The sequence below is a fragment of the Schistocerca serialis genome, chromosome 12, assembly GCF_023864345.2.
Source record: "Schistocerca serialis cubense isolate TAMUIC-IGC-003099 chromosome 12, iqSchSeri2.2, whole genome shotgun sequence".
Classification (NCBI taxonomy): Eukaryota; Metazoa; Arthropoda; class Insecta; order Orthoptera; family Acrididae; genus Schistocerca; species Schistocerca serialis.
The window spans coordinates 10,222,275-10,237,562 of record NC_064649.1 but is presented as its reverse complement, the minus strand read 5'-3'; the positions used below and the strand labels follow the sequence as shown (position 1 = coordinate 10,237,562).

General features: G+C 38.5%; 1 protein-coding gene across 1 annotated transcript in view; it reads right to left on the bottom strand.

Annotated features, from left to right (window-relative positions):
* The window catches only part of LOC126428345 (uncharacterized), a 240,841-nt gene that overhangs the window by 101,901 nt on the left and 123,652 nt on the right, over window positions 1-15,288 (bottom strand). The window contains exons 3-4 of the mRNA XM_050090278.1: window positions 9,923-10,145; window positions 1,578-1,782 (exon numbers count right to left, since the gene is read on the bottom strand). Of these exons, the coding sequence (XP_049946235.1) occupies window positions 1,578-1,782; window positions 9,923-10,145 (428 nt within the window). The remainder of the gene's footprint in view (window positions 1-1,577; window positions 1,783-9,922; window positions 10,146-15,288) is intronic.

Sequence of the window (15,288 nt, the reverse complement as noted above, 5' to 3'; positions counted from 1 at the left end):
TCAATCGGGGTAACTTTGTAAAACTTTATACCATTTTATACCATTTTTTGAAAACAATGGACACAAAATAAATTCCACATTGCAACAGACACTATAACATTTCACATCTAGTTTCTGAGTACTCTGGAAAGTGAAAATGTGTAATATAAAGGGCCTATTAGAGCAAAATTTTAATTTTTAATATTGGTACCAAGTTACATTGTCATTCAGGGTAGCTTTACATCAGTTTTACAAAAAACAAAATTTTTCCCATATATGATGCTCTGGGTAAATTTAGATCATGCCAGAAAGAAACCAGCTGTAAACTGGAATAAAAACAGTGTTAATTCAGTATTGCAGGTTTACTTTGAGATAGTGACTGTACTTATATAGATCTGGCAATGCTCAACTTAAGTAACTGTTGCCAAACGCTCTCTTCGGGGCCAACACAATTGAAGGATAATCAAAAGTCCAAGAGCTTGTACAAAGTTGAAAAGAACAGTGAAATAACAGCTGTCACATGGGTAATGAAAGTGTTACTTTTAGTACAAAATAACGCAAGTAGGTGTAGCAGCAGCCATCTGAAGGAAAAGTGGTAAGTGGTACAAAGATACCCTCACTGGTAAAAAATTACCACAATTGAGAGTAGCAAACTAAACCCAATTTACCACTCACCTGGCACTCCTTTTCTTAGTGTAATAAATGTACGACAGCTCTTCAACCGATGCCCAGTGAACATTTTACCTTCATCGCTCCTTTAAAACATGACTCAGAATTCACTCTGGTGCAGAATATAAACTGCTACTTAGTGGTGGATTATAGCACAGTACTAGGCTCAAACTGTAATGCATACCTTTGGGGAAAGTCTAAGAGAGTGGACATACCCGAATAGCTCAGCTGGTATACCAGCACTGTCAATTCTGTTCTCTTTAAGAGTGGGATATTTTATTACTTTCTACACACAACTTGGTACACCACCAGAAATATCCGAGAGTCACGTTTGAGTCTCGGCCTGGCTCACAATTTCAATTTGTCAGTAAATTTCATAACTGTACATAATTTTTAAAATGTTAATTGCCTCTCCACTAATATGCTAAAACTACATTTCATTTAAAAGGAAACATTAACTAAGTTCTTGTGCAGCTATTTATTTTTTAAATATTTTCTATCAATTCTGTCTACAAAGCCATCAGATATAGCATGCACAATGTCAAAAACTATTTTTAAGAGTAGTTTCAAAGAAATACCAATAAACTGCTCAAAACATTAAAACCTACAGAAAGCAGTCCATCACCCACCAACAGAGACTCTACAGTTCTGCTTTTTGGTGAGAAGTCCCCCTCCCCCCAAAGAATTCACATTCTACCACAACTGCCATAGTTCATCTTTGAAAATCAATTCCTTGAACTTTTCTTTGGGCACAAATACCAATTGGATGAGAAACTGCCCAGTTAAAACGTGAACTGCTTTCTCCCTCATTTTATGTTAAAGAAAAAAGTGCTCTAACATGACATCCACTATTTTCCATAGCAAAAATTCAAACGAGCATGCTCTGGCACACAAACGCCTACAGAAAACTCGCTAACGGCAGAGCGCACCTGGATGTCGGCACAGCACATGGCGGGCAGTGTGCTGAGGATGGAGTGAATGTCCTCAGTGCGGAGGTCCTCCATGTCCACCTCTGCCAGGTTGGCGTCCAGGTCGCGCGCCAGGTCGTCGTAGCGCGGCCCGCCGTGCCGCAACCCCGCATCCTCGCTGTACGACAGCACGCTCACGTGGTGGCCTCCGGGGGCCTCCCGATATCTGTGAAACGAGTTGCGTCGATCCGTTATTTGCACATTCCGTAGACATTTCACTACGATGTGGGAATCAGTTTTACATTTATATGCCTATGAAATTTTGACTTAAAAACAAATGCGTTTAACAGGTTAAACATTTTGCTTGAGAATGGTTACACAGCCTAAATGCTGTAATATACAAAATAAATATACAAAGCAACCAATGCAGGAAACTAATTTTCTATCTCTGTCATACTTACGATGTCACCAGAAAACCTCAAAGTTTTTGTCTCTTCTTGCCTTTCCAAACTTTTGCTTGGGTTCCTTTATTGCTTGCTCAATGTACAGATTGAACAACACTGGAGATAGGCTACACCGATGGTTGATACCAGCTAGAAAAACTTAAGAAAACATTAATGGTCTGCATTTTCCATTGAGAAACTGTACTACAAATGTAAAACTCAAACAGGTGTGTGTGTGTGTGTGTGTGTGTGTGTGTGTGTGTGTGTGTGTGGCGCACGCGCTGGCATAGTGGCTTTGCACAGACTACCCTAGTAAGTCTCGCTCCTCGCTCCTCACTCCAAATTCCCATTTGTGCTAAAGGCCACTGGTATTCCCTCTAAACTCTAGCAGCATTGCAGAGGTTCTCCAGCAACAGCACCTCAGCATTCAATGAACAATATAGTTTCATTTGACTAAAGCACCTACACTTGGGTTTCAGGCAGGATCCCTCATTTTGCTTGATGCTGACGTGCTATTCCTATGCAGTTGGAGAGCCTCTGCAATGCTGTTAGGGTTTAGGGGGAACAGCAGTGGGCTGAGGTGTGAACGGGAATGCGGACTGAGGAAGGAGGCACGCTAAGGTAGTCTGTACGTAAACACATTCAAATGTTCTCTGGAACCATATAGTTTCATTTGAGTTTTGCATTTATAATACACTTTCTCGGTGTAAAATAAGCCAAAATGCAAACCGTTAATGTTCCTCAAGTTTCTCCTAACATATGAACTGTCATTGAAGTCTATCCCCGATGTTATTTAATCTGTACCCTGAGCAAGCAGTAAAGGAAAACTTTGGAAAGGGAATTAAAGTTCAGTGAGAAGAGCCAAAACTTTCAGATTTTCTGGTAACATTGTAATTCTGACAGATGGAAAATTAGTTTCCTGCATTGGCTGTTTGGTACATTTATTCCATGTAATACAACATTTAGGCTGTGTAGCCACTTTCAAGTAAAATGTTTAACTCATTAAACACATTTGTTTTAGAGTCATAATTTCATAGGCAGAGCACAGTTCACCAAGATTAACAGCTCTAGTTGTGATATCCTGTTCTGTACAAACGTTCCCACACAGCCAAGCCATTTACTAGTGAGAGGAAGCACTGAACTGCGTGCAGCGCCACCTTGTGCCAGAGGCGTGGCTATGTACTACTGTTTGTACCACACACTGCCAATGAAATTATATGACTGTGTATTTAGTGGGTTAAACACTTTGCTTGAACATTTCTACACAGCCAAAGTGTCCAAGTATACAAAATAAAACAAATAACAAAAACAAACAATGCAGGAAGCCAATTTCTTTCTTAGGATGTTGTCAAATTAAATGAGGTGATACTGACAGAATTAGATTAGGGAATGGGACCTAAATGTAATAGACAAGTTGCTAATTGTGCAGCAAATAACTGTTGAAGATTGAAGCAGAGAGGGTGTAAAAAGTAGACTGACAATAACACGAAAAGAATTTCTGAAAGAGAGAGTTTTGTTAACCTTTAATATAGATTTATATGTCGGGAACTCTTTTCTGAAACTATTTGGAGTGAAGCTTGGTGTGGAAGGGAAATGTGGTATCTGAAATGAAGTACTACAGAAGAATGCTGAAGGTTACAGGGCTAGATTGAACAACTATTGGAAAGGTACTAAACTGAATTGGAGGAAACACAAATTAATGACACAAGTCAAACAATGGAAAATCCAATATGGAATGTAACAATACTGTGAAAAGGAAAGTTGCCACTCAGCATTTAGCGGAGATTCTGGGTCTCAGATAGGCACAAGAAAGACTGTCACAAATACAGCTTTAAGGTGGTAAGGCCTTCATCAAAATTAGATCACTCACACATATTTAACAATATTGTTATATTTATAATGCCACTGGACAAAGTGATCAGCTGATGGTAGACATCCCGAACCATCAAGTAAGAGTAATTTTGGTGCTTGAAGGAAGTGGGGAAAGGGGTGGGGGTAAAATTATTGTGGGAGACCTGGGCTCAAATACAGGGAGCACGTTCAAATGGAATTTACGTTGCAATAGTTCATCATAGATGAAGAGGCTGGTACAGGATAGAGTAGTATGGAGAGCCCCATCAAGACCAGTCTCTATAAGGATCCCAACAACAGCAACGACCATGACCTACAGTACCTCAAGGAAAGTAAAACAATAGTTATAGCCTGCTCATCATAAGGATAAACCTGATATAAACTTTATACCAAGTATTCTTCTGCGTTCGCTTGAATCTCATTGGATTTCGTTTCACATGAAGCGGAAGCCAAGGTGTGATCAATACAGTCAAGTGAAATCGTAAGGATACACTTTATGTTGTGTCACAAGCACATAGGCTGAGCGATAACATGGGACAACAGCTTTACTGGCACATTAAACTTTGACAGCACAGTCCATCCAGCGGTCCAACTAAACCTGCAATAATGTGAGCGGTTGCAGTTCAGATGTAAAAAGAGACAACTAAAGAAATAATATAGCTTTGAATATCATTTAAATTTTAAAAAGAATGAAATAATATTCAGCAAAACTCCAATACTACCACAAGCTTCTTATGTGACCAGACGGAAAGTATAAAATACTCTCGTTCTCACCTTACATAGTATTCTAATGACAAACAAGAGTGATGAAAATTCCTTTACATAGTATTCTAATTACAAACAAGTGATGAAAATTCCTATCTGAAACACACAGTAATTTTTCTGAGCGAACTATCTGTGATGCAAAAGCGCACTGCAGGGATTTCACCGTACTGTTGAATACTGAAGCCAATGACATATTAATTACAGTTAGTAGTCAGGTAATCTCTTAGTTCCTTCCTTACCAGAATCCAAGAAATACATTTCACTTCTGAAACTGTCACCCGCTGCGTTGATAATGAGTCAATCAACAACAGAATCTACACAGCCAACCAGGCGCTGCATTTTCTCCTCTTCTTTTATGACGTGCTGTTCTGTATCCTGCCAGCATTTCGCAGTGACATGCAAAAATTATGTGTGTGTTCATTCCAGTACATCTGGCAGCTTAACTGTCTTTTTATTTATCAGGTCAGATCCCTTAACTTGGCTCCAGATCAGTTCTGTTGGGTTCACATTGTAATGTTATAGTGGCAAATGTAAAAAAGAAACATTTGTATTGCGTGCTTGATGTTGTTAAAATTGTTTTCCATCTTCCTACGACACTAATCTAGAAATGTGGTACAAAACCATGGACATAGTCCAAGTAAAGAGTACTTGGCTTTTCATTTTTGCCTTAAAAAATTAAACTGTTACATTTTCTTAATTTAAGCAACGTTTATTAACAGTCTTTCATAAAATATAGATAATTAAGAACTTATATTTGAAATGAAAACAGGAATTTCACGTGCAATATTTAATTAGAAACAAGAAGATGTGCATTATTCACAAAAATAATGATGAATTTTACGATTACGAGATGTAGGTATTGCAAATTAAACGAAGGGGATGCTGGGTGGTTGGCGATACTTTGAACCAGCAACCCATGTACTGCTGACTAACAACCTAGTACGTTACCGATAAAACCACACAGATCTTGTAAGCTTATTGTTCAACTGTTTGTAATGGTCGCTCAAAAGCTTTAAAAGCCAATCATCGCGGTAAATTTATAACAAACACTAAGAACAACCTATTTCTCGGCACTTCTTAACCGTGTTCCACACACGTGTCACTATGGAACAGTAAGCAGCCTCAGCCATTTTCATAGTGTGTATTGACAGCACAACAGTCGGTGGAGAACAGTGCAGAGGCTGTGACTGCACACTATTTTTTAAATAAAAACTACACAGCTAAAGCAGGATTAAGAAATACATTGATGGCTGTAAATAAATTTTGAATATCTTAAAGTTTCGTTTAACATAACTTAGTAATAATATATCTAATACATAAGTAGGACCTACTTCCCAGAGCGTAACAACACCTGGTGCTACAGCTTTTGACCAATCATCGTGTTTGTCTTTGTTTACATCAGGTTTATTGTTATGATGAATGAAGTATAGTTACAGGCAAGAGAGATTATTTTGCACTAACAAAACTACTCACTGCAAGACTCTTATCTTGCATGTACAATTAATCATCTGCAACACACAGACTAGCACTCATGTATGTCTCAGAAACTTTGACAACTAACAGTAAGTGATACTAACACACAGAATAACAGGCCATTCCTACAAATGAGGGAGACGAATAACCTACTGTAACAAATAAACTTTATACCACACGTACATAGCCACCCATCAGAAAACAGCAAGGACTGCAAGACGGTGTGGGCCGGGTTGGTGCCCGTGAAAATACTAACTGGATATACTGGAGGGCAATCAGAGTGCAGCTGACCAAAATCCAGGTACATAGGTGGTATCCAAGAAAATCTGGCTAGAATGAGATACAGAAATGGCAGTACTCTGCAATGGACTGTAGACTCGCAGATGAAGAATATAACTTCACACGCAAGCCAGACAAAGATTTTTATGGTCAAATACCTCACTCACATCTGTGCCACACCAAGTCTGAGTTACGGATAATGTAAATTCTTCCTCCTCGCAGTATGAGGTCGGTGGGTAAGTTTGTAGTATTTTTGTTTTGCATGTCGGTATTCCAGTTGCTACTTTATTTATCGATCATCATTTTTTATTTATAGTTCACTGTTGCTATCTGAGTTTACGTATTGTCATTTGGAGACAGTGAGTGGAGCTGTGGACATTACAAAATGAAGTACAAGTGGAGAAAGCTGAACATTTCTGTCTACTCTTCTGTTTGAGTTTAGTAAAGAGGGGTGACAGCAGAGGCAGCAGCCAGAAACATTTACGTTGTGTACGGACATAATGCCACTGGACAAAACATGGCAAGAAAATGGTTTTAAGGAAGATCATTTTGACATTAGTGACTATTCACATTCTGGAAGATCTTCGGGGTTTGATGAAGATAGTTTAAACGCATTAATCCACTATGATCCACATCAGTGAACTCGAGAACTGGCAAACGTGATGAACTATTGCGCAACATCTGCACGCAATGGAGAAGGTTCGAAAATGGGCATATGCCTCTCAGTCAAAATAGCACAAAATCAGCAGGTTGACAGATGCATCTCTGCTAGCTCATCATCAATTAGCTTGTGAATAGCACTGACCATTAATATCCTGTATCATTACTGCTGATGAGAAATTGTCTTTATGCTAACATAATATCTTGTAGACGCAATGCAAGAACGATGACCAGGAACATAGCATGACGTGATGCTATCCTAAAATAACTACCCACATTTTGCTAGAATCACGAAAAACCACTATGCAGTAGTTGGGTTTGGAAGTCATTCTCCACACACCATATTCACCAGGTCTCACACCCTCAGATGTTCACCTCTTCCGCTCTCTATGCAACAACCTTAAAGTAACTTCCTTTCTGGATAAATATGTGGTCGAACATGGCTTGACAAGTTCTTCCCCTCAAAACCATGTGATTGCTACAGTGGTTGAATTGAAGTTCCATTAGTACTGACAGACTGTTAAAAATAGTGAAAGAGAATACGTTGATCTTGACTGAAGTCACTGTTCTGTTTGTCTGTTGTGTTTATTAAACACATTGATGAATGCTACGAACTTGTGCACCAACCGAATACTTTGTTTATGAAAGTTACTGTTGTTCTTAAACTGACTGCATGCCAATGATAAATTTCGTAAGGGAGAATGTGTACTGCTAATACACCACGTGGGGACACAGTACGGCATGCTGTAACCACTTATAATTCAATACAAAATCAGTGACACAAAAGGAGACAAGTTGCTGGAAAGAATGGGCCTATGAAGATGAAACTGTGTACATATACATACCATTCTGTCACAGATGTCAAAGAACTGTTGAATAGAATGGATAATGTCTCAGAAAGAGGTTCTAAGATGACCGTCAACGAAAGTAAAACAAGGGTATCCGAGTGTTTCTGAATTAAGTAAGGTAATGCTGAGGGAAATAAATTACGAATTAACATAATTGAAGCAGAGGAGAAATTTTGCTTTGGACAGCAAGGGATATAAAATTTACACATGCACTCGTACAAAAGGGTTTCCAAAACATACAAAGTTGTTAACACTTAAATATGTATTAAGTGTTGTAAGGCCTTTTCTGAAGCTATTTGTCTGGTATGCGCATTAAGCACTCTATACAAGAGCAGAATAGGAGCTTTGAAATGTGGTGGTAAACAAGAATGCTGAAAATTATTTGGGTAGATCAGATAACTAATTCATCACATTGGAGAGAAAAAGAGCTACAGAACAAAACCAGAGGCATCAAAGCATGCTTAATTTGGTGATGGGGGAAAGGGAAAGGAAGGGGGGAGGTAGGGAGGGGGTAGGGGGAGATAGATAGATAGATAGAGAGAGAGAGAGAGAGAGAGAGAGAGAGAGAGAGAGAGAGAGAGGTAACTCTCACCAGCAACTTAATCTGTACTCAGTATTAACAATCATTATAACTTGATTTTATTAAATGTGTATGTGAGGCCATTGTAGGGTCAATCACCTTTCACAATGCAGAAGCACTAGAACAGACGTTTTGAAAGAGCAAGCGTTCATCAGAACTCTTTAAAAAATGATAATATAAACATTAAAAAACTTGTGTTCCATACTCTTAGCTAGCATTCCTAAAATGTGCTTCAACATCATTCATGAAGCTGGTAAAATAAAATAAATTTAAAACAGGATTTTGATAAATGCAATAAAACTGGTATCTACAAATTCAGTGCATGGTAATAGTTGTAGTTTGCAATACATCGGTCAGACTGCCAGGTCCTTCAAGTTGCGGTGCAAGGAATGCAGGACTACTTTTCGGTTCAATAATTTTGAAAAAAGTGCCATCCATGAAACAGTCATCCTTTGTTGGGAACAGGACACTTCACAATTTTATACATACAGGATAAGGTTAGAAATTTTGTGTGCTGCAGCAGTCAGAGATCTCAATAAATAGTGAGCACAACGAAAATAATTAAATGAACAGATTATAAAAGATGCAAACAACTTTTTAAATTTTTTTGTAGATTTATTGTAATATCAGTCTGTCATTAGCTACTTTAACTAGGCAACAGTTGTACTGTTGACATTCAGTGTGTAACAATATCTGAATTCCCAAGCACCCCCCATGTAAGATTCAGATCAGTAGCCCAGACGGGTCTAGAGACAAATGCAAGCCAAAGTAAATTTCTTACGTGTGATGCCCTTTGTTGCATAGATGGCGTCTTCAATATTTTTATTTTGTTTAGTTTACTTCCTCTTGACAGTGTCTTACATCACAATGTTTACTAGATCTGTATTGTATGATCAGAGTGTTTAGTGAAGATCAAAATACTGTTGCTCATTCTGACTAGTGATATTACCATTGGCATTTAAAATAATAATAATAATAATAATAATAATAATATATAATGTTACGGTGACAGACAAAATTGCTGTGTGGTCCAAGATCTAGATTAAGTGCTTGTGACATGACAGAGATACGAAATGTCATGACAAAAATCTCTCCCAACATTTGCCAATATCCAGAATACGGAAGACCAGTTATAACTATTAGGGGCCTACTTACCAACTGACTTGCTAATACCCATAATACGAAAGACCAGTTATAACTATCAGGGGCCTACTTACCAACCGAGTGCATGAAATGACTAAGACAACCTTATGTCATTTTCTAGTCTCTGGAGACATCAATAATGTGAAAATCCCTGCGAAGAATCCCCTTCTAGCCGTAGAGGTTCTTTGTTTTGCTGATGTTTTCATATTGTTGGTGATTTCTGTTCATGAAATCTTAACTTTAATCTCCACCACGTTAACGTCACCGTGCTACAGGCACTATAACTCAACCTATGCAGCAGACTATAGAGTAAACATGACGTACCCGTAGTCCAGGAACCACTGGTAGTCCGAGTTGTCCTGAATGAAGTCCAGGTCTTGGGAGGACGCATTGCTGGCTGCGAAGCTCCCATTGGATGTGCCTGTGGCTCCAGCAGTGCCAACGGGCTCGGTCGTGTGGTTCGAGTTGAGGTCGGATGTCGCGGTGTCGGCTGGGGATGTCGTCAGCTCCTCAGGCATCCCCCGCGGTGGCAGCCCTGCTTGCAAGCCTGCCGCAGAATGGGAAGGACAGCAACCATTAGATAACCTACTGGTTGAAGTTAACAGGTGTGAAGTTCATAAAACTGGCATTTATTTACACTTGATTTCATTGTGAGGAGAAGGAATGGCCACCTGTTCTCTATCAAGCATAACTCCAGAGCAAGGTTGGCCTTTATTTAAATTTATCCAAATAAACTTGTTTAGTTTCAGGATAATTCTATTACTTTGGAGTGGCGTTTTTAAACTTCCTAATAAATTAAATCGGTGCGCTGGACTGAGATTCAATCCACCACCTAGTTTTTTTTGTGGGGAATGCTCTTACAGACACACAACCTGTTACACCCTCCAACACCCTAACAACTTCAATTCTGACAGTACCCCTAACCTACTTTGCAAACTTCACTAATCTATTCAAGTTTAGATCATAGGGTCAAACTGCATTGATTTTCACAAGCTACTGGTAATAATTCTATACAATATGATCCTGCAGATCAAAGTGGGTTCTCTATCCAACAGTGACACAATCTACTCAAATTTGCACCACTGCATAAACAGGTGATTTATTTATTTATTTATTTATTTTGTCAATACTGGAATTAATTTAAGAGAGAGCTGTTTTTGAAATAAGCATTTAGTTTTTTTTCCCATTATCACTGTAATATTTTAGATAATATTAGAAACATAACGATGGGTCTATAATTTTCTGGCGATTCCCTATCTCCCGTTTTCAGCACAGATTTAATTCGAGTCAATTTTAAACAGTCAGGAAAAGCATTTTCCTCAAACAGGGCATCACTTATTTCTATCACTTTTGTTTTATAATAATGTTGGAAAGACCATAATAGTCTTCAGTTTTTGACTTACTGAGCTTTGTTTCTACGTCTACTATATTCTTATGGGAAACATATTCAGACTCACTATCCGACTTCAAATTCTGCACTTAGTGAGGCAAGTAGTGCTGGTTCACTATAAACAAACAGCTTTTATCATTATTCTTCTTCTGCTTGAGTGAGTGCATACAACCACCTTGTATAGTATAACTAAATTTAGCCTATCGTCCCAGTTTGCTTAAACGAAGTAAAATTATACACTTGCATATTTCAACAGGGAGATCATACATGTATGTAATTGAGGATGATGCCTCATGTAGTTTGAAAGCTGTCTTGTGGTGATAATGAATAAACAAAACACATTTTAAGGGGATACGGCCGCTTCGCAAATGAACTTGTTTGGCGGTATATAAAGTCTATGAATCAAATAGTTACTGAAGGGGTGACTTTACGTTGGTGGTATAGCCAAGGTTTCCCTTAGCTATAAATAAATAAAATTAAATTTTATTGTCATACAGGCAGTTTGTTGAACATTTTCATACCAATAACTTCATAGCTCTTCAATGTTTTCGATAATCTACAGTATGTCAATACGCCTATTATTTCTAGTGCAGTGGGAGTGTAGATCCTGTCTAAGCTGGTATTCTGGCAAGTTCTTTTTGTGTATGAGAGAACAGTGTAAATGTAAAAGTTTATTACAGATATTATTTTTAGGTCAATAAACAATGGCCTGCAGTGGGCACAATTTTCTGAGTTTGTAATAATCCTAATAAATTTCTGATGTAGTATCAAAACATCCTGAACGTGCGTACTATTAACCCAAAATAAAAGTCCATGGGATATGATACTGTGAAAAAAAGCAAAAGAGGCTGTTCTTACATAAACCAAAGGTACATGATTTTTTAAATTTCTTAACAAGTACACCACTCTAGACAACCTCGCACTCAGTGACAATACCTAAAAAGATAACACTACCTAGACAGTCTTCTACTGGCAAATCTCTTAGACTAAAAACTGTTTGCTTAGTTTTACTCTCATTGAGCAAAAATCCATTAGCTCGGAACCAGATTGCTGCTTGCAACAGTGTGTCTTTGGTCGTAGTTTTAGGGGCATCAAAGTCTGAATCAATATTGAAAAAAGTAGTATCATCAGCATAGAGGACGAGTTGAGGCAAATCATTTATCATTAGAATGATCCCAAAACTGAACCCTGTGGCACACCACACTTAACATCAGCTATCTGCAATCTCTCGTTCCCAATACACACAATTTGTTTACACTTATTAAGAAATAATTCAAATATGTTATCTACATTATTGTTAATGATTCCATAATGGGGTCGACAGAAGCGTCCGATCCAACGCGTCGGCTTTGCCCCGTGACGTAAGAGTGTTGTGTGTGACGTCATGACGGCGCGGAGTTTGGTTTGAGTGTGGCTGTCTCCAGTTCTGTTTCATCTTATTTTATTTACTTTTCTGATCTGTTCTATCTCGTGAGATCTTTTTTTTAATTTAAAAACACTTACTACTTATTTTAATTATCTGTTTCCTCGAATTTCTGTTTTAGTTTATTATATTTATCTTTCTGATCTGTTCGATCTATCCCGTGAGATTTTTTTTTTAAAGACAAAAAACACTAATCAGCTACTGAAGCATCTTTATCTTCTATGGGTTGCAGGGGTTACGACCCCTGGGGAGGTGGGTGGGTATTCATGCATGGCTGTCTTCACTTACACGTTGTAGCTACGCAAGGCGTCTAAATTTGTTTATATTTAGTTTGCCCCCCACCCAAAACACCCCATTTCCCGCGCTTGTCCCGTTAGTGTCATTAGGCTTCTTGTGGAAAGTGTGTGTGTTTGTTTTTGTTTCCGCCATATTTGTGACGTCATGGGTCAAAGCAGACGGGTGGGATCGGACGCTTCCGTATTTCCCCATAATGAACTAATTTGTTGAGACACGAACAATGCTCTACACAGTTGAAGGCTTTGCTAAGGTCACAAAAAGTAGCCTGAGCAAAGTTCTTCTCCTCATAAGCACCAAGCACCATTTTTATCAGTCAATAGCATGAACAGTAGATTTGCCCTTCCTAAAGCCAAATTGTGCAGCAGAGAGAATGTTGTTATGTGCCAAATAATCACATAACTGGTACTACATAATGGATTCTAAAACCTTAGAAAAAAACTGGTGTCAGAGATACTGGGCGATAACTAGAATGGCAATTTTCCTCTCCCTTCATATAAATGGGCGCAACTCTTGATAACTTAACACCTCTGGAAATACACCATTTAAATGTTCATTTATACAATAAGTGAGAGGGAGTACTATACAACTAGCTATGTTTTTGAACATATTACTAGAAACATCAGAGGGCGTAAAATTATTTACAATGCTTAAAACAATACCTGGTGTTACCGTTGAGAAAAAAAATTGTCTTTCATTGAACAACTTACGTTATTACATTGTTTTTTAAAAATATCGGATGCCGTTTCCTGAGGCCTAACAATACTTTCACAAATTTCATTAACAGATTGCACACCAAAGTTACGAAACTCAGTTGGTGATATAGCTACAACCTCTTTTTGTTTACTTGTGGCCACTGTGTTTATTACACTCCATGCTCTCTTACATTTATTTTTGGATGACTCAATACTAAACATGTTGTTTCTTAGCTTCATTGATTGCATATTTATAATACTTTCTATCTCTTAAGTATCTCAACTTCGCCTCATCTGTTTTGTGTAGTCTATAAACATGTAAGTACATTAACAATTTATTTTTCATATTAGCTAGCTCAAAAGTGTACCATGCATTGTTATGCCAATATGCTTATTTGTGTTACATGTGTTGGGATTGACTTTAAATTTGTACTGAGGAAAGCTTGCCTCAAAAATAGTTAAGAACGATAATACCGACAGAATTTCAACGTACCTAAACATTTTTTTTTACTGCTGATCACTGCATATTTCAATTTAATTGCCGTTCTGAAGAAGAAAAGATTGAATCCCAACTTTGAGTTTCTTCTCCTCAATGTTCTTTTGCTCTCTCCATTTATTAATCACGACTTCTCCGAACACATTAAAAATTAATATATTCTCGCACAAAAACGTTCTACAGCAACTCTGCGACAGCAAATTGCGCTCTGAAGCGTCAGGATTCTAATGAACGCAAATACCTCAAACAACAATGACTGGAGTGAGGCATCAACCTATTATTGTGGCCATTACTATAGTGGTGCCATATTTTGCACTCAAAAGTTATACAGTGTAATTTTTGCACGTTCTGATTGACATCTCGCCTTTTCAATATGCCACCTATAATATATGAAGTGAATAGCTTCGCGCCTATGAGACAATGGGAACGTCTACTTAATGAATGCAAATTAACGCAGACAAGGTAGAGGCGCTCTCACAATTGTATGCTAAAATTAGCGGCTTTTAGGTGGGCACTGCATCGTGGGCGGACAGGAACTGCATTTAGCAAGGCAAAGACGAGGATGAAAGATACAGCGCTGCGACATGAAACTGGTTTTGAAGACTTGTATTCATTTTCCAGTTGTGCCCTTTTTTACTAGTGTATATCACAGGAACCATACAATTACTGCTTCCATTACATGTAGGCTATACCTATTCTCTCTCTCAACAACAAATTTCTTTCGTGTAACTTAACTGCCTGAATCACGAGAATATTATGCGGACTAGACTGACAGCTTTTAATAGATTCACAGCACCAACTAGATCATCAAATGAAAAAATTGTTGTCGAACCATAAAGTAAATGTTTATCGATAAACAAATCATTTTGTTGTAGAAGTCTGACATCAACGCAGAATTATAAGAGTAACCAACTAAGCAGCTGAAACTTATGTTGACACTATAATACTCGCAAAGTATATCGACGTGCCTGTAGGAAAAGTTCTTTGGAGGAAAGGAATAGGGGACACACTTTCGAAGGGACGGCCATACGCGGTACAGGCTAAGGTAGGATCGTGCTCGGAAACACAATCGACAGAGTGAAAGCTCTGCCACTCCCACGCATAAAAACTAAGCTTTGTCACAGCTAAGTCTCCAATTCAACGTAAGACGTACACGCCCAATGGAACTCACATTCTGCGCGTTGGCGTATCACCATCCCACGCAGCTGGTCGATAATTCTCTCCGACCCGTCCCCATTCCAGCTGCTCGGCCAGAACGCTGATCGTAACAACACCAACACTTGCTCGCTCCTCGAGCTGCGACTCTCGACTGTCAGGCACTCGCCATAGCGCAGCGCACTGTAGTTCATAGCCTTGCCGCGGGAGGCGCTCGCATCTGCTATCATGCGACAC